Here is a 19,810-nt window from a genome sequence, read left to right as displayed (position 1 = left end):
TCCATATTATCTAGTCATTTTTCCCATCTTGATCTTTGCCACTGACAGCATTCCAATCATGAAATGAGGACCCAACAGGGGTCCTAAGAAGGTAACAATGCACCGGGGCCAGGACCCATTAATTCAACTAATACGCCCACGCACCTGGGGAGGGGAGTGGAATGGGAAGGAAAAAAGGATGGAGGCGCCGTCATGATAGGAGCCCGTCGACACATCCAGGGTAGGGATAGGAATGGAAGGGCAGAAGTGAATATACCCTTGCTGCTATTAAAGTGACCAGGGCTTCTAGTGAAACCATAATTTATTGTGCCAACGATTTTGCAAGATTTTTCTATGAAAGAGAAAAATACAAAGATCAAATCGTTGGGTAGCATTCAAATCACCCAGAATAATAAGATTTTCCTCTCCTCCGACTTGCTTGGTTACTTCCGTGATGTCTTGGTGCATTGAGCATAAGAAAATAAAAGCCACCCTTGAACTGAGTAGTCCTCACAGTTAGGGACTGATGTGAGTAGCATTGTGGTGGATATCCTCAGATTCTGTATTTGGAGGAGATGTTATGGGAGGCTTGCAAAGATTTAGATGCCATAGATTACCAGGAGGATATATGTATAAATCAGTTTGATATGTGGATGATCCAACATTGATTATCCTGTCTGGGAAAGGGTTATAGGCACTTGTGTATGCTTTTATTAATAATGATCTAATGAATGAAGCATGAAGATTAGCCACACAAAGACCAGCATCATCAAGTTTTAAGATCGAGGATTTAAAGCTTAATGTAAAAGTAGATGGTGACAAACTTGAAATTGAAGGTGGATTAGTTTTCTAATTTTCGTTGAACATTTGAGTATAATCGATATGATGGTAAGGATATCAGCTAGAGAAATGCATCGTCAAAGTAGGACTTTATGATTAGAAACTATACTTCCTTGTGTCGAAATATTTTAAGTGTTTAATCTCCTCATATTTCCTTTACCTTTCCATTTGGAGTCTCTTTAGAATTTGCTCTTCCGTTGAGGTAAGATTTTTTCTCGTGACAACAGATTCCTTCTCTGCTTTGCCTCCAAACCTGTGTGGAAGTGAATGGTATTAATGAATGCCTTTAAGTATTCCTATCTGGTAAAACTACTTATCTTTCCTTAGGATGTGCTCCATTGGTTGTCACCTAATATCTGGAGGTATATATTTTAATTTGCATTCTTCTATTGGCACTGGGAGTGTATTTCCAAGTACATTCAACTGTGAAATTCCATTTTGTAGAATGGATACAACCACTTTGCGTTCAAAATCAGACAGAGCTTTTCCTGAGTAAGCCTGGGAAAAAGCATAAAGATTGAATTTTTTAATTCACTTGTTCTTAGTTTCTACTCAAAGGAACTCCACATAAAATATATATGAAATATGCTATGTCTTGCGAAAGATCCACAGAGAAAAAATCATTCGCCTTGACCGGGATTCGAACCCGGATCCCCCGATTTCCGGTCGAGTGCTTTAGCCAGTTAAGCTACCGAGGCGTTATTCTTCCCTGTGGATATTTTTGGACACTACCAGACAAGATTTAACTGCACTGCTGAGCATATGATGCCACAAGCAGTCCAAATCGTGCGCACAGCGCCACAGCCGGAGAGCAGGCCCGGACATAGAACACAAAGAGGTGTTCGCTCTAGACTAGTTTAAAGTATACCGGGACTAGCCGCGGTGATAACTTTTACGGGTGTCACCCGCAATGTTTTTAGTCCATTTTGGACAAATGAGCACCCATCACAGTATGTGTCAATATGCAAGTATGCATCAATATCAGCTTATGCTACTATTTTCTTAAAGCACTATTCAAATGATGGTGTTGTTATTACCTGGCGTTTTTTTATTCTATTAAATAATCTTTATAAATGAATATTTTAAAGGAAATTAAACTGCCAATAATTTGTTGGCAAATTCAAAAAATCATTAGTGTCTTGACTATGCTTTTCCTTAACTTTGTTAATAATAATATTAGAACTGAGTTCACTATAGGTTTCTCTGATTATTTTTCCTCCCCTGTTAGCTCTAAATATCTTGAAGAAAGTTAATGAGGGAATATATTAGAGAACAAGCAACTTCATTTTTCCTAAAGAATCCTCAAAATTTGGGGAGGGGACTATAGTCGGAGAAATAAAGTAAATGTGTACATGTATATAGTGCAGTTGGGTTGTGTGACGTTCAGGGAAAAAAAGGCTGGAAAGGTTAGCTGTCCGGGGTTGGGAGCGCATCGGTTAGTGGGGGGAATTGCAGTGGGATAGTGAGGTGGTAAGGAGACGTGAGTGCTTTTTGAAATACAATGTTGTTGAATATAAATTCTCATTATTATTATCTCACACATAATCACACAAACTTGAGAAATCTTGTCAATTAGACAAAAGATAATATGAAGTATTTTGAATGCTGTGGGGTATAAAAATTAAGATGTAACAATTGTGATGCTATGTATGCGGGACAGATAGATTGGGTGATCTGGACCAGAGCAAAAGAACATAAGTGTTTTTGCAATGAGAATGTGAATGTACCATAGAAGCCGTACACACAGTGACTTCATAGCAGAGGTTCTACGCCATGCCAATTGAAGGAGAAGAAGATGGACCTTCTGGAAGAGTTGGATATTAAGATGTATTTAAGTATGGGCCACATACTCAATGACATTGTATTTCAAAAACACCCACTACTCCTCACTACCACGCTATCCCTCCGAAATTTATCTCAAACCAAACCGAGCACTCTCACCTCCGGCCATCACACTCCTCTCGTCTCTATAGCAAATATAATTTAAGGTTTGTCCGCTTAATATCTTTGTATTCGAGAATGGCACCTTAGCATTGAAGCACATCATACCATGAAATTCAGTGAAAATTTACACAGGTTGTTTATCTTCATTCAATTAGGTAATAAATACATCTCTCAATTGCAACTTCAATCTGTTACTTTTCCAGAAAAGTAATTTCAATTACAAATATTTACATATCTAATGTTTACTTTTTCAAAGTTGACCTTATAAAGAACCGTAACGAGACACTTGCCATCTCTGACTCTTCTGAATGTTCATAAATTATGAAATATAGCTTGTTTCACAATTTTCTTGTTGTAATTAGAATTTAAATTAAATTTGTGGGCTTACCATATTTGGTATCCTTTGAGGTGTGGAATAGTTCCAAAGACAACCTTCAGGCCAAATGGAAGCAATCTTAATCTTCCAATGATGGCTGAAAATTCATATGGTCAAATCAAATACAATTTTTGTCGTATGCTTTATCTGTTTTATTATTTTCCACGACTGCATGTGTTGGATAAAGAACTGGGGGTCATATAAAATCGAAATTGATAGATAGAAGCATCATAAAACAGCCCTATCCCCATAAGTCAGCATAAGGATTATATATATTGCAGCTACTTATATTAGGTAATAAGATTTAGGCGATTTAAATGTATATTTTCCGGCTTTGTTTTGCTCAAGACAGGCTCAACACATTCAAGTCTTCAATATTTCCTCACCTACTGTGAATGTATGTGAACTATTTTTGTTTCATCAATAGCCTAGTGTTTCCATTGATCTTTGGTTGCTAGGCACCCTTCCTCTTTTTGTGCCATGGCAACCATGGAAACCTCCCCATGCAGCTGATAAGAAAATGGTTACCATGACTAATAGTGAGATTATCACTTGCTCATGATAATCTGTCGTTAAAATATCGGAAAAAATTAAAAATTCATTGCTGAAATTAAAAGCAACTGATTTTGATTCGCCACCTCAGAGGAGAACAATTTAAAAAAAATATTTTCCAATCAGCACCCTTTTTCCACAGAAATTTCTACTATGTCCCCCACTTTCGCAGCAAATTTCGGGTGCCTGTTACGCAGGTTTGCAGCAAAAAAAGATTGGTTGCATATGTAGAATTGATTTATGATTATTACCAGCGGTCAAGTTACAAGTGCGTTTTGAAAATCTTCGAACCGCGGGTGAACGCGTTTACCCCTTCAATTGTAAGTGGAAAAACAAGTCAAACCAGCCGTAATTTTACCGTTGTGTTCAAATCCCGTCCATAGTGAAAGCTCCAACACCTGTGAAACTGCAAGTTCATCGTGCACTGAGAAGACATGGCTGGTAAAACTACCAAGAAGGCAGAAAAGGGGCCTGGAATCCTCTTGAAAGGATATTTGTTCCTGTACAATTTTGCGCAAGTGCTAGGGTAAGATGCGTACTATTTCAATATTTAAAGAAGATTCTGTTGGTTATTTATTTCCATGTAGAAACATGAAACATTTCATGGTGACTATTGTTTCAATTTTAGATGGAGCTATATTTTTTATTTAATTTTGGAGTATTACTTCGTACCTACAAGCCATGAAAATTTGTGGGAGTCAGTCAAATTTGCTCTGATAATATTTCAGAACGCTGCTGTGTTAGAGGTAATTGTCCGATGTAATTATTCAATTACAATTCCATCATACGAGACATATTTTATTATTGAAGTGTCATTTATTTACAGATAATCCATGCTGCCCTTCGATTTGTACCATCAAATGTAATGATCACCACATTTCAAGTCCTCTCCCGTGTGATGGCAGTTTGTGGGGTCCTCATTCCATTTGAAGAATCTCAGAAAAGCATCGGCCTTCTACTCTTGCTTTTCGCATGGACTATCACGGAAATTATAAGATATTCTTATTATGCCGTGAATATTGTGGGCAACGTTCCATATTTCATCATCTGGTGCAGGTAACTGGACTCCAATCACTGGCTTTATTAATAGCTTGATAGCCGATATTACTTGAACTCGTTTTCAAGGTTGTTGGGTATATGGGGGCTAATGTGGTGATAAGACGTGGAATGGCCCTCAAGATAATGTGTGGAATTACTTAATTTAAACTGTGAGGCCCTTTAATAGGACTGTAAACTGAATTTTAAGGATCCGAGTTTGTTGAAAAGTTATTAATAATTACTTATATATGCTATACTTAAGAGGGCTGTTTAGATGTTAGAACCTTTACTTGTTGTGTGGGTATTGCAAGTGAGGTGAAAACTGGTACAGTATCAATAAAATTTTGGATAGTTATTTTAAGGTACTTAAAAGGGTCTAAACAGTTGATTTTCCTAAGGGTAGTACCTCCTTCGCTTGTGAAATAAGTATTTTATGATGTTTATGAGACCTTTTCTTCTCTAATCATTCCTGAAATAGAATTCACTGGAGATCCACGAGAAAGTGGAAAATCTATTTGCAGATAGCCTATTCCCATTTTTGAGATTCTTGTGAGACAAAATGATTTTATGCAGTGGCGAATTCAGCGTAGGGACAAAGGGGGGGCTAAGTGGGGTTAAAAACTCCTGTAGTATTGGGGGTCGGAAAAAAATTACCAATCTATCTAGTGTAAATTGGATACCCAAGGGGGGGCTAAATCCCCCCCATAGATCCGCCACCAATTTTATGAGATAATGACTCGTATGGTTGGTCCCAAGGCTATGAGGAAATTGTGAGATGCTGAAAAGGTATGATTGCCTACTTCAGACCTTATTGTTGTTATTCAATTATATCAAAGATAATGTTATTGTTGGTAGAAGATGGGCATTCTTTAGCAGGCATGCCATGTATTTCCCAAGGATTAGTTCCCTATAGGATTAAGTGGGATTGTTACTGGATTGTGATATGGCGGAATTCAGATGAAAAATGCATCAAGAGATGAGGAAAAATAGCCCTTTTTTCCTTAATTATTTCCCCTTTTTCCGCATTTATACTAGCTAATGAAATGACTCAGGTGGATGTGATATTAACCTTTTCCCTACAAAAGATATGTAAATGTACGTGTGGACGTTTCTTGACCCGGGAGACAAAAGCGTATATTTTCGTCTGAGATTTTTCTACGCAAGTGAACGAAAGCCATATATATATATGTTTTCTAGCTCTCCCCCTTTTATGACGGTCGCAGGTTTACGCCGTCTTTGTTTTGGGACCCAACGCTTCGGGGTTTAGGTTTTACCCTCGGAATCCGGGAGCAAATACCCTGACCCCTCGTCTTTTATTACCCCTATTAGCGGTAAAGGACAGCGGTCATACAATTGTTTATCCAGTCAGTTTTTGAAATAAATATTTGTTCATTTCTCAAGTAATATAAACTAAGAATTGAATTCTTTGCCTTTTTAGCAGCTTTTACAAATTTTAAATGAAATTCTGTGATAAATATTGACTTATATCTTTAGTTCTGTATGAACATCAACATGGAAATTGTTGCAACATTAAATTCGTTAATATTGACCTTAGAACTTCGTTTAAAATTTGACGATGCTCAGAAAAAAATGAGGAATTCAATTCAAAGTCTGCTATTTACATGCAAGCAACAAGTATACATATGCCAAATACAAATAAGCGATCCATAAGTTAACCGCGAACCAATGCCACATGTATGGCCATAAACCCGGAAAGGAGGGAGCACAACTACCCTTGGAGTCTGCGATAATGCGGAGTCCTTGCTGGGAGGGGTCGAAAAAGGTTGGAGCTGAAAGCATGTAATTATCCGCGAGACCCTTCTTTATGAATGTCCTCCAAAAATGCTCCGTACCATGAGCGAGAAAGAAGAGTCTCCTAGGGCTCAGTACAGCAGTCATACTAAGACGAAAACTCCGCCGTCTCGAAAGGATTAACTCATTCATTTTTGGCCATAAGGTTATAAAATGTTTTATGTTAAAGGGGGGATGTGCAACTTGTTCACTCATACACATAATAGATATGCCTGTGAATGTTTGTCATTGTGGCCAATAGTGTTAATGTAGATGTTAAGTGAAGTGTCTAGTTTTCCACAATATTTTTGTTTATGCAGCAACGTTGGTATGGAGTATCGCAACTTTAAGTTAAAACTAAAAATGATGTAGGGACTATTATTTTACCTTAAACCCCCAGCTGAATTTCCTGTAATTTATGCGGATTCAGCGACGAACTATTCTTTGTAAATATTTTGTATCTTGCTGGTTCTAGTTATTTTTTATGCTGTTCTGCATTTTCAGTTAATTTCCCATCAGGTCTTTTTATCCAATTAATTTCTTTAATGGAGGCACAATACATCGATTTCAAGGTTGAATGGTATATCTTCATTCTCTTTTTCAATGATGACTGCATATGCTCTTCTCAATTATGATCATCTCAAAATAATTACATATTTATAACCTGAAAGTATGAATAATGCATTCCTTCTATGTTAATAATCAAATGTACTCATTTTATTTCACCATTATTTGGAATCTTTGTCAACATAATTTTTTTTTAAAGCAGCGAATGCTATGCCACAACATAATTTTATGCCTAAGTTTTATTCCTAACCACTGCCTATATTTGCTATTTCATTTCAAGGCTGTTGGTTTGTGGACAGTTTGAACTAGGGGAAGGTATAGCTTTTAGCTGGTCATGTGTTAACCAACAGCCATTCTCCTTGGAGAAGGAATATTCCCTCACTGCTTGCTTTTGTGTATTAAATACTCCTCCCTGCATGCTGTTTTGCCACAAACCCCTCCCAACCTTCTTTCATGCAATACATATTTCTGTGTAACCTAGAATTTACAGAGGAATGCCAATGCCTTGCTGCCATTCATTCTTACCCATCTTGCCAATTCCTCAAAGCCCATCCTCCTTTAAAATTCCATTTTTTAATGTACATAATTACATCATACTTGACCAACTTTTTTTTTGTGTAGGTGGCTTGAGAACTAGCTTTTTATTTTATAAGGTATCAGTTTTCATGATACGTACTCAACAGTTCCAGATCTACTGCATTTATATGAAATAATTAATACATGCCACGATCAACAATCGTACATTTTTTGATTGTACCAACTTGATTTGATTAGAATGCAGATTTCAACCTTTCCCTCCTTTATTTTAACTGATCCTCTCCCTATCATCATAGTATTTAAGAAGGGGCTTGTTCAACAATGCCGTTTTTCCTTCCTTTTGATAGAGTTTGAGAAATAAAGAGGCTCATATTTTTCAGTTTCTCGAACCATTGCCTTCATCTCAAGCTATGAATCACTGCGAAAAATTGATAGTCTTATCTTTCAGAGATAATTTGATGATTTCATAAGCTCCAACCTATTGGGTTACTGCTTCTTAGCTAATCCTCTCCTCCGTGCATGATTACCTAGTTTAGTTCTTTTTACTCTACTGTGAGTCCTTCTGTCAAAGTGCAGCTTTCCACAATTGAGTTGGTGAACTGGAAATCCAATGATGCCTTCTACTCCTGATAAAAAATGGGTGGAAACTTTGTTTTTTTTTGCAATCTTAACTATCGAAGAATGGATGAAAGTGGCACATTTTTTCTCATCATTATCCCTGGTCAATAATCCTAAAGTCCTGTTTACACGGTACATAAACCTGTACGAGTTAATGTCTAAATGTATGAACACGTGAATAGAAACGAAAATGTACCGTATAACCAACCAACTTGTGCGAATGCATGTACAGAAAATAGAACCTGATCGAATTTGGTTCATGCTTTTGCACATGTTCCGTTCCAGTCCACAAAAATCATTCGTGCTAACAGGCATTAACTTGTACGTGTAAAGGTATTGTGTAAACAGGCCTTAACATTGGTTTGACGCGGCTATCCACTCAATATCCTCAATTCAATAACGGCCCTGATGACGATGAATTAGTCATTCCTCGCAACATTGGCTAGGATGGAGATGAAGCATCTAACCCGTATGGAAATCCAAGAACTGTTTACGTTGTTCAAAGGAATGTTTGCTATTAATGCCTGTCAGCCCACTCTTAAGCTCCTTGTGCCATTTTTTTCCCTTTTTTATGTTGTTACACTTCTCATAACTATCAATTAATTTCTGTAGGAGTAGTTTTACTGGTAGATAATATAGAATAACAAAATGTTGATAAAAAATTAATAATAGAACGTAGGTTGCACCTGGCAGTAGCTGAGAGTGGAAGTTAAATTGCCACCAGCTCCAAAACCAAGGCATAGCTTATAACTCTGATTGCTGGAAATTAACCTTTATGATAGTGTTTCTGATGCAAAGCTTCATGAAAACCTTGAATTAGAACGTTTCTCATGGTTTCATAATTTCAGTGACATTGTTTTTTCAGACAAGCCTTTTATAATTCTTGATAATTAATTCATGGATGTTAGAGTGAACCTGTAAAAACCATCCATTACTACCTCTAATTCATTTCTGCCACTGGAGGAAATTACAATTAAGCCTCACAAGATTATATAGTTTTAGTTTGATAATGAAGCAACCATTGTATTTTGTTCAATGTTATGTATGTCAATGGACAATTTAAGTAATTCTCTAAAAGGGAAGATCTCATCAAGGCATGGAAATATTGATGCACTTATATGAAATTTGTGCATTTTTTTATTGGGATAAAATGTACTGGGATAGCTTGGTGACGCTAAATGAAAAGTTGAGATTATTATTAAAATAGCTTCTGATTTTATAGAAGCAATTTTTCTGTGAAAGGCAGTGTACTTTCAACTTTCTTCCTCTTGATAATTTATATTTTGAGTATTAAATCAACCTTATCATAACTTTTTTCATTCTTTGAATTAATTCCTTTGCAGGTACACATTCTTTATTGTCCTATATCCCATAGGAGTGACTGGTGAACTGATATCATTATACTATGCGCAAGAGAGTGTTGCGCATAGCAAGTTGTGGACTGTGGAAATGCCAAATTACCTGAATGTAACTTTCAGTTATCGGTATTTCCTTCTGTTTACAATGTTCCTCTACCTCCCATGTAAGTTTTTTCTAATGTGGTCTTTGTTCTTATGTTATGTGTAGATGTATAATTAATGAGAATAACTTACAATGAATGTCTTTAAATATTTAAAAATTAGTACAAGGCTATGTTTTAATCCAAATGAAAGGTATGCTCCTGGTGTTTTAGGTTATTTAACACTCTTGTGATCCATTCTAATTTGATGAATTGGCTGTTGTTTTAAATTATAATTTGAAAATGCGTTCTTAACAGTTACTCTCAATGAATGCCTTTCTTTAGAATATAACTGGAAGAGGTGGTGTATAGAAGCATGGGAGCAGTTGGTTTTATACAGTTTGATGTGTAATATTACTGGTTGAATTCATTTGAAAGATAGTGTGTATTTTTAGTCTGTTTCTGAACCGTCATCAAGGCTCTGTTTATGGGTTCATCAGAGTGAGGAAGAAACAATACTGAGTTTTCGCAGCCTATTTTTCTCTAGTTTTATCAAAATGTATTTTGTTAAATGTAAATAGTGATTAATTTTCAGTAATACTTGATATTAGTTCGTATAATGACATTTTTCTTTCTATTGTTTCAGTGTTTCCTCAGATGTACCTACATATGTTTTCTCAGAGAAGGAAAATTATTGGAGGAGAACCAAGTAAAAAAGCCAAAACAAAGTAATGTTTTGAAATATCAATGCATTGGAGCATAGATCAAATTACCTTTTACACCTTTGATACATTTGGAACCATGGCTGTTATCCCATAATATTATTACGTATATAGCATTGTAATTATTGCATTCCAAGTCACAAACTGTATTCTTGTCTGAGCTTCAGTTGTCGGTGATTTTATTTCACCATCTCTCTCTGAAGTCTCCTGTGTATAGACTGAGTCAAAGTCATTCCTCGCAGATAGAAACACAAAAATTGGAATGTTGTACTGCCAATATAGCTCAAGACACAAGGATAATGTTACAAAGAAAGCCATTTTAATCAAGTATGCACTCATCTTGAGTACCATGGAGTGACCATGAGAAGATTTATTGGAGCTTTGAACTTGCAGTGGTGCTCCCTAATTCTGGATGTAAATGAAAGCTGTACATTCAGGCGCTGATTCTTAATTATGGAAGATCACTGTTTTCTTGATGTTAAATAATTTTTAATCTGTTATTGTTGTACTTGTTTGTATGTTACCCTTTTTATTATCATTTTGGACTCAGGTTGTAAGTTTTGGTGGCTTGTTTTACACTAAATCGGAATTAAAGCTGGGGATATGTTGAATGAAATGAAAGTGAATTTATTCATTGTGAAAAATTTTAGTTCATCAGTTATGGAGTTTTTTTTACCCATTCTAACGAGCGGCTGAAATCAATCGTAAATTGGTCATTGCTAAAATTTTACTTTTAATTGCACCAAAACATTAATAGCCATTATTTGATCATTAGTTGCCATTTCAGTGGGCTTTATGAATAGGTATTCATCATTTTGCATCTTAATCATCAGGTTTTTCAAATTAACCAATGCATGTTTTCTTTTGTCATTCCGAGGAAGAAATATTTTTTTTTTTCATAATTTGAGGCTTACTTCTCACACCTTTAAGTGAGTGTGAATAAACTTTTTTTTAAAGATTTTGAGAACAACCAAATGACATTCAATATTTTTTTCATAATTTGGACTTTAATAGTTTTTTAGGAAATTGTTCAGTCGGTTGAGGTTTCATTCGTATTGAAAGCGTGATATATCTCGTGTAGCATAAAGGCAGTGACAGGATGCATAGCGCAGGATTCATAGATTCACAGATTACACTGGGAAACAATTTTTAGCACATTTTCTGTTGGCTTCAATTTTTGAGCTGCTATAGGGTAAAATAGGCATACTTATTTCAAAACTATTTAGTTTTCTTTCACAACTCCTAGTTTTTTCACTACACCTTGTGTGATTGTGACCACTCTGCATCGATCAAAAGAGGTATCATTGCTCTCCAATAGGGTAGTTTCCTTCATCAAAGAAAACAAAAGGCATTGATTGTGATTCGTTACCCACGATTAGTGTATTCATAATATACAAATTATTTGGTTTTAGAAATCTCAGTTTAGACGAGTGTTAATGGTAAATTTTAACCTCATTTGAAAAAGACCAGATTAGCACCCATGCGATGCCACTCCACGTGACGTTACAGGGACTTAGATGCTGCGCAAGTAGATAGGAGTTTTACATGGGCTGAGATTACCAATGCATGCATGAGGCACAGAGCTCACGGATACGTCTCTTAATAATCACCTGTTAAAATTGCCTATGGTCAGAATGTTTCCCTCGTTCGATAGGGTATTAATAATCCTTATTTAAGCCAAACGCTACCTGCTAGCAGCCAGCGTCGTAGCAGCGCTCATAGTCTCGCACCAAGGTGGCCTCACACGGCGGCACCAGGATGACGTCACACAAACTTTTCCCAGCATTCATACATAGCCGTCGCATTTTCGTGCTCTTGAAAATTTTCGATTTTCATTTAATTGCGAAAAATAGATATCATCATGTAAAAATTTAAAAGCATGAAATACATTCTCCAAGAGTAAGTCTTTCGATTTAGGCAATAAAAAAATAGGAAAAATTGGCTGACATTAACCTTATGCGACTATTACCAGGAAATTGACACCCTAAGAGGCCAGCGACAGGTGCATAGTTGTAGATGCAGATACTGATGTTATGGAGATACTAGAGTTAGACGTAGGCTTGTAATCCAAAATTTACTTTGTGGGAAGCTTCAGTGTGGAGCGGGTTGCATGCTGATATTCAATTCACACGCATCTTTTAACCATTGGTAGTTATTCTGTGTAGGTAGTATATAAGGTAATATTTCCCTTTAAATTCATTCATTTGCAAATTTTTTTTGTGACATATGATACAAAAAGAGGATATCCTGTAGCTTAAAAAGTTGATGTGGTTGATAAAAACTGACATTTTTATATCCAGAGGCCAAAAATAAGTGTCAGATGTAATACTACTAATTGGTTGTTCCCCAGTGTTATTTATTAAGTGATTCCCTCTACAGGTTTGTGTCTCTGGTTACCTTTTTTGTGTTTTTGTTGCCTTCGTACATTAACCTTGTAGAACTCATTAAGCTTTTTTTATGCGTGCAGCTCAATGAATTGAGAAAAGATCCTTATGAGTTTGCATACGTCATTGCAATATGATTAAAAAGTCTTGATGCTTAATCTAAGATTTTATTGGATATTTTGACTTAAGATCTCAGATTTTTGAAGAGGGTGGCTTTTTTTTGGAGGTTTTAGGGTACTGATGTAGTGTGCGCTTTTGTGGTGATAGCAGGATGAATCTCCCGGAATGGCAAAAAGTTTGGAAGTCAAAATGATACGTTTGTATTCCTGACACCATACCATTATTTTGAAATTGGTGGGCAGAGGTCAATGTCCATTTTATTAGCCTTACTTTTGAGGGGGTAGTGGACTCCTTCCCTCTTTGGCTTCAATGGCAGTGGTGTTTTTGTTTTGCTTCAAAGATTTAGAACTACAGGCGGTCAGTAGTTCACCATCTCATAGAGCACAGATATTCTCTTTAACTAGGAAGGCAGAGAGATATGTAGACCACTGCTAACCATGCTCTCTCTGAGGCAGAGCACAAAATTGATTGAAAATATGTAAGTTTTTGCGCAAGAGAGATTTTATCCTAAATAACTTGTCCGTGAGGGAATAGACCTTAAAACATTTCAGTTCTGTGATGACGGAGCTCAACTCAATAGGACAGCGAAATAAATCAGTGAGACAATTTTTTCACCATTCCTGAAGGCACATCTTGCAATGGCCCCCAATAATAGGACAATTACACTTTTGCTTTAATAGAATTGTTAAAGATGGCATAATTTTTCTACACAAGCAGTTTTTTAATACACTAAATTTTCCCTCTCCTGTGAACAATGTTTTTTTGTACTCATGTCTCTGCTTCAAAGCTTTCTTGAAGCAGACTTCTAATTGTTCCGTATATTATAAAGGCTCATTTTTAGAGACAGGATCCCTTCCTTCATCTTAGAGAAAAAGTAATCTTGCCCATTCATTACTCCAAGAGCCCCACTGACATATGCCCACAGTTGGTTTCTGGTCGATACAGTTAAATAGAAAAAACAATAAGTTTTCGTTATTTTGCTGAGTGAGGATTACGAGTGCATTCTACATGTTTAGATCTAGCGATTCTTGCTGATTACCTGCATGGGAATAAAAAAAAGGAAAAATATTTAGCTGCTAGTTGTGAGTGAATTGGCTGCTTGAATTTGGTTTGAACGAGTATTTATTCAATCTTGTTCAAATTAGCTTTTATTAATGCTGTTAATTGTTCGGGGATAAAACAAATTCCTATCAGTTCCGCTGATTACTCTAGGCTCTCACGAAAGCTCACCTGCAAACATAATATGTATACAAAGTAAATAGAATATAACAAACGAGTCACCTCGATAGAATTAGTTGGGGGTTTTGGAATGCCAGCCATTGACCTTGAAAAGTGAATTATTGCATTTGAAATAGCAGTAATTTAATTTGGCTGGAAAAAAACTTGTGCGTCAAACCAATCTTAGGATTGTTGACTAACGATGAATAAACTTGTCTGAGAAATAAGAAATTCCTAGCTCATCATCATCCTAAGTATTAAAGTCCATAGCTCAATCTCTAAGTATCTATTGGTTACCCTCGTAATAACTATATAATTGTTATTTGATAGTAGTTCTTACCTAGTAGTACTGTATAGGTTAGGTAGGTATTTGGATGAGGTTACTAATCATATTTCCATAATTTTAGTACTATTTAGGGGAACAATAAAAATACTTTGAAAGTTTACGAATTTCATAACATCCATAAAGAACTCATAACTCAAGAAATATGATGCATTGGAAGGAATAAAATGATTTTATATGATTGATTGTTTGAGGCGTAACTTGGTGAAAGCGATTCATAATTAAATTAAAAAAGAAGAACTTTGTGCTTTCACATTAATATTTATTCACGACCATGGTTTCAACGTTAGACGTCATCATCAGGTATAAATATTAATGTGAAAGCACAAAGTTCTTCTTTTTTAATTTAATTTGATTTTATATGAGTTGAGGTAGCTATTTTCTCGATGTTTTAAAGGGAAGGGGGTAAAGTGAACAATATGAAATAATAACCACTTTTTATTTCACTATTCCACGTCTTTTACAAACTAAAAATTATCATTTCAATACCTACTGTTCCATTTGAAAAGAACCACAGAAAAAATAAAGAGAGGATAGGAGCATGATATTCAGAAAATAATTTGAAGTGGAAGGGGTTAAGGTTGTTTTGGGGGGGGGGGGGGGAGATTCATCAATGTCCGTGGTGGTAAGCAAATACCTCTCAGCAATATTGTGTCTAAGGTCTAATAAGCATGCGATGTAAGCCTGAATTACTAGTCAAATTTTTTGAGATATAAAAATTTCGAACAGAGCTAATTATTGGCTAGACATAAAATCCATCATGCTCATCCACTATTTACACCCGACATCAGGACATGAATCAAAACGAACAGCCACTAGCCAAAGCACCCTGCATGGCTCACATTTCTCTGCAGTCGTTTGACAAAAACACTCCTACATTTAGATGATATGGGCTTTTAAGGCATTGTGACCAGGCTCATAGGCGGATCCAGGGGGGGGGGGGGGGGCACGTGCCCCCCCCAGACCCTTGAAAATATGCAAGATTTTTAATACGGTCCCATTCTCATTTAGTTCGTTTTGTATAACGAGGTATCCTTGTGCCCCTCCCAGAAAGAAATCCTGGATCCGCCCATGACCAGGCTCACAAAAAATCTTAACTTCTCAGATGTGGAAGCACCACAAGTAATCAATCCCAAAAACTAAGACAACACTTTGGGCATGAATTCTTGTGAAGAAGGGACAGGTACAAAATTTTGCTCTTCAAATTTCATGCTGAATTTCCCTGACACTTCATGTGCCTCAAAAATTTCCAGGTTTATAAGATTTGTAAAAACCTCATTTACTCACTTTAATCAGGTAATTTAATCCTTGATATTTTTATTCAAATGCATACAAATCTCAATAATAAGACGAGATATCACGGAACACCGCATGATTGGCTTTGCCCATGATTCATTAAACTTAATCAGACTATGGTAATCAAATTTCTATTATCCTCATCCTAGCTGCCTCCTTTGAGTCGTTATAACTATCCCCTATTGTATGTGCTATAAATTGTGACCACACCACATCTTTTTCATCTTAAGAAGCAACTTGTCAATCCGAAGTTTTCTCTCTCAACCAAAACATGTATCCGGCTAGTTTTCAATTATGTGCACCCCTGCCCCAGACTATTATATGGCGCAGTGTTTTGAGCATTCAAGTATAAAGGAGGACAGAAAGTTGATGGATGCCATAAGAAGAAACCATTTGTTCAGCATAATTGGTGAGGAATGTGATGATCAGTATGTCGGGAATGAGGACCTGGACAAACGGATAGAATGCATATAAAGATGGAGACTTGGCTGATAGTTGATTATAAAAACATGTTAAAATGAAAAAAAAAGGGTAAGGGACTGAAAACATTGTCTGGCACAGAAACGTGAATCTCAAGGCAGGAAAGGGGAAAAGGACCCATGCTCACCACATGAAGAATGAGACGGAGGCAAAGAGAGAAATTATGAAGCACTCAACAAAGTAGGAATAATGAAGAAATGCAGGGTGACACTTAGAAAAGGAACTTATATTGAGAGTGAATGGTGTACCACAGTTAAGCTCTCTGTAATGTGATGTCAATTATATGATGCAGTGAAATAGAGGAGATGCTGAGAAAGGAAAATAGGTATAAAGAACTAGTTAAGGAGGATGGCTGGAATTAAAAAAAGAGAATTAAAGAATGAAGAGAAATCAGTGGGTATATCAATTAAAATCAACATACCATGTTCACATTATTAGAATTACTTGTACCATATAAAATTGGCTCCCGATACCTAATATCCACAATTTTTAAATCATTCTTTCAAAATATACAGCCATCAGCAAGTAAAGTTAGTATTATCAGTCACCACATTTAATCAGCAAACTACCATTTTCTCAAGATATGATTTAGACAAAAAGTTTGTCTCCAAAGACTCCATTGCCACCAACCAACGTCGATTGAATGGAATGCATTGTTACATCAGCAAATGGGAATTGATCGCAGCACTACAGAATTTTCTTGTACATTCTGTGATGGATGAATACGTGGTAGACAAAAATAGTGAATGATACGCAAACTGCATGATGAAGAGTAATTGCTTAGTCTCAATGGAGAGATGTATCTTCACTCTCAAGTATTCTTACCATATTGAATGACCACTGAATAGACGCAGCCGGATTACATTAAGTGGCATAATCATGTATCACTTCCAAGGAGTCGCATCAGTATAGTTAAAACACCATCAAAATGATCATTATTAGAACAATATGGTAAGAATACTTGAGAGTGAAGAGACATCTCTCCATTGAGACTAAGCAATTACTCTTCATCATGCAGTTTGCGTATCACAATTTGGCCCAATGTCATGGTTGTACATCTGTAGCTAAAAATCACTTACCACAAGTACGCATCACAACTCATAAAACCCTTGGCATCAGGAAGCGCGTAACATCAACCGATCAAAGATAGTTCCCCCGCCATATAAGTGCAATGATTCATTTCTTACAAATGCCTAATTCTACAATTTGGTTCCACGACCGTCAACACCCATCACTTCAACAAAAAAAACTATTAACGAAGAACTGAAATGACATTCTGACTGACGAGAAAAAAACAACCCCATCATCTTACATGGGCGTCGTTGATTAACTCTCGACTTATCTGGCCAACAGAAATATCATGAACATTACTAGCGGAATAGAGAAACAGAGGACCACATGCAGTACAACCAAAAGATCCGACGACTGTATAGTTACCTGGCTACAAGATAATTTCCTTAAATGAGGTCAACAATACTTAACAGGTTTATTCCATATTCATGGGTAATGACCAACTCGCACGCGTTAATAACATGTTAACCAGGCCAGGTCCGAAGAACAGAGCATGAATTTACTTTAAGTGAGAACTTGAACCACCTCCAGGTCAGCAATTAAATAAGGCAGTCTATAAATTACAATTTAAAATTTATTCATCTATAAAGATACAGTTACTGTCCAACAGTAGGCATCGATCTTATAATATCGGAGTCGCCTGGATCGGTGATGGATAGTGTGCACACACGGAAATATTTTCCACAGGCGGTACCCAATTCTACGTTATTCCCAGAGTAGTGGTGGACACCCGTCTTCGCCAGCATCGCATAGTACTCGATCTCAGACTTCCTGAAAAGTAAAAAAAAAAACAACCGGTGAGCTCTGCATTGTGCCTCACTATCAAAATATTCACGTTGGCTGAATTAATGCCTTAAGACTCTTATTGAAAGCCCAAATCCACACTACATATATATGTAAGAATCAATTCCACGCTACATTTGTAATTAAAAGTAACCACACAACCTCGGCACCCATACTTACTGGGCGACTAATTCATAAGATTTCAAGGCGCCAAGGCAATTTCGGGGTATGAAGTTTTGAGACTACTCCATAGGCTCCCTCGGAATTTAAGTAAATGAAGAGGCACAATTGAGGGTAACCTACTTCTCAGTCTCACCTTAATTGTGGTGTATTACTAGCAATTATGACTAATTTTGCTTTTCCATTTCTTAAGGACTTCAATGTCTGCTTCAATCCAAGGACATATTTGCCCGACTTCATCACGAGGGCAAGACGGGAGTTGATGCTCTCCATCGCCTTTTTCTAAAATTAAAGAATTAAAGTTTTTAGAAAACAATGAACAACATTAAAAGATAATTACACATAATTAGCAAAACAGAGAGGTATCATAAGAAATATAATTCCGTAAAAGCCACGTGGTTTCAAGTATTATCACACAGTCAGAAATTAATTACCTGCTTCTTTTGGGTAACCATTGTGATTCCGCTGAGATTACTTTGAACACGAATTCGATGATATAGTTTGTACTAAACAAACTTTGAAGAGGTGGATTATTCCTCACGGTAAAATCCCACAGGCACCAACAACCGCTACCACTTTCCGAGTGTACCGGAAGCTAAAGAACTCATCGACGTAGCGGAACCGAAGGAAACTCTCTCAACAAGTTTCGTTCTGCGCATGCGCTCTTGAATGCCTTCTTGAGTATGGGTCCTGAAGTAGCCGCCATTGCTCCTTTCGTGAAGTGATTTGTGCTTGGACTGTGTGGTTTAATTTTAGGTTGTTTTTTGTGTTTATACTTTGTAAAAGACCTACAGACTATAGCTGAGAAAATAGTTGAAGTTTTAGTTGTTGAACTTTGTGCCAAAGACGGAATAAAAGTGCAGAAATTAGGTGATGTCAGCAGGCGTGTCAGACCAGGTAAAACAGGAATTTATATCTGGGGCGTAGTAGCAGAAGTGTATTTTGGAGTTTTTTAAACAGTGAGATTATCGTCTGGAGTGTACTAACTTCATTTAATCCTTTTCATGTGATTGTTCTTCAATCAATTTAGCGGATGAAAGGACAAGGGAATCAAGGTATGGCGTTGTTATTCTTTGTCCACGCTGTCATATGTATTATTAGTCATCGAAAAGTTATTGCGATAACATAATTTTTCCTCCAGAAAGTTCGCGTTGTGTTTAAGTTAAATGGCTGATGGAGAAAGTTATCGAAAATGTGTTTTTATATATCTTTTAATGAGTTTTAAAGTTGTCGTAGCCTCTCATTGCATTGATATTGTGATTAATCGATTGAAATTGTTTCACCGTCGGTATTGTTTACTTTTGTTTATTTGGTAAGATTATCATTAGAAAGTCGTGCGTAAAGGCCTTAGTGCAATTAATAAAGCATGGCGTAAGTTTTGAATGTACTGTTATCAATAATATATCTAGATCTTATTCTTGAACTCTGATATTAATGAGCTGCTCGCAACGCTTGAGTGTGTTGTCGTTGTAATTAGCAAAATCTTTATAAGTGGCTGTGTTAGGCAACCGGTTCTGTTTCTCACATCTGAAT

General features: G+C 36.5%; 3 protein-coding genes across 3 annotated transcripts in view; 2 read left to right on the top strand and 1 right to left on the bottom strand.

Annotated features, from left to right (window-relative positions):
- The first annotated feature begins 4,024 nt into the window (after window positions 1-4,024).
- Window positions 4,025-11,018, top strand: LOC124160871 (very-long-chain (3R)-3-hydroxyacyl-CoA dehydratase 2). The gene is made up of 5 exons (XM_046536978.1): window positions 4,025-4,217; window positions 4,320-4,437; window positions 4,518-4,747; window positions 9,586-9,764; window positions 10,327-11,018. The coding sequence occupies exons 1-5, from the start codon at window positions 4,126-4,128 to the stop codon at window positions 10,410-10,412; spliced, it is 705 nt and encodes a 234-aa protein (XP_046392934.1). The 5' UTR covers window positions 4,025-4,125; the 3' UTR covers window positions 10,413-11,018.
- Window positions 11,019-17,870: 6,852 nt separating this feature from the next.
- On the bottom strand, window positions 17,871-18,929 carry LOC124160870 (60S ribosomal protein L30). The gene is made up of 3 exons (XM_046536977.1): window positions 18,712-18,929; window positions 18,414-18,559; window positions 17,871-18,085 (listed from the first exon to the last, which is right to left on the bottom strand). The coding sequence occupies exons 1-3, from the start codon at window positions 18,730-18,732 to the stop codon at window positions 17,911-17,913; spliced, it is 342 nt and encodes a 113-aa protein (XP_046392933.1). The 5' UTR covers window positions 18,733-18,929; the 3' UTR covers window positions 17,871-17,910.
- Window positions 18,930-18,955: 26 nt separating this feature from the next.
- LOC124160869 (YTH domain-containing family protein 2) overlaps window positions 18,956-19,810 on the top strand; it is a 31,889-nt gene continuing 31,034 nt past the window's right edge. The window contains exons 1-2 of the mRNA XM_046536976.1: window positions 18,956-19,174; window positions 19,308-19,332. Of these exons, the coding sequence (XP_046392932.1) occupies window positions 19,151-19,174; window positions 19,308-19,332 (49 nt within the window). The 5' untranslated portion in view covers window positions 18,956-19,150. The remainder of the gene's footprint in view (window positions 19,175-19,307; window positions 19,333-19,810) is intronic.

Source organism: Ischnura elegans, chromosome 6 (assembly GCF_921293095.1).
Source record: "Ischnura elegans chromosome 6, ioIscEleg1.1, whole genome shotgun sequence".
Classification (NCBI taxonomy): domain Eukaryota; kingdom Metazoa; phylum Arthropoda; class Insecta; order Odonata; family Coenagrionidae; genus Ischnura; species Ischnura elegans.
This window is presented reverse-complemented; position numbering and strand designations above follow the sequence as displayed.

Excerpts from the sequence above, each read along its gene's own strand:
- LOC124160870 (XM_046536977.1), bottom strand. The coding sequence starts at position 18,732 with ATGGTTACCCAAAAGAAGCAG. Across the intron at positions 18,560-18,711 it reads TGGTTACCCAAAAGAAGCAG|AAAAAGGCGATGGAGAGCAT; the intron begins GTAATTAATTTC and ends CTTTAATTTTAG. Across the intron at positions 18,086-18,413 it reads AGTAATACACCACAATTAAG|GAAGTCTGAGATCGAGTACT; the intron begins GTGAGACTGAGA and ends TTTACTTTTCAG.
- LOC124160871 (XM_046536978.1), top strand. The coding sequence starts at position 4,126 with ATGGCTGGTAAAACTACCAAGAAGGCAGAAAAGGGGCCTGGAATCCTC. Across the intron at positions 4,218-4,319 it reads AATTTTGCGCAAGTGCTAGG|ATGGAGCTATATTTTTTATT; the intron begins GTAAGATGCGTA and ends TTTCAATTTTAG. Across the intron at positions 9,765-10,326 it reads AATGTTCCTCTACCTCCCAT|TGTTTCCTCAGATGTACCTA; the intron begins GTAAGTTTTTTC and ends CTATTGTTTCAG.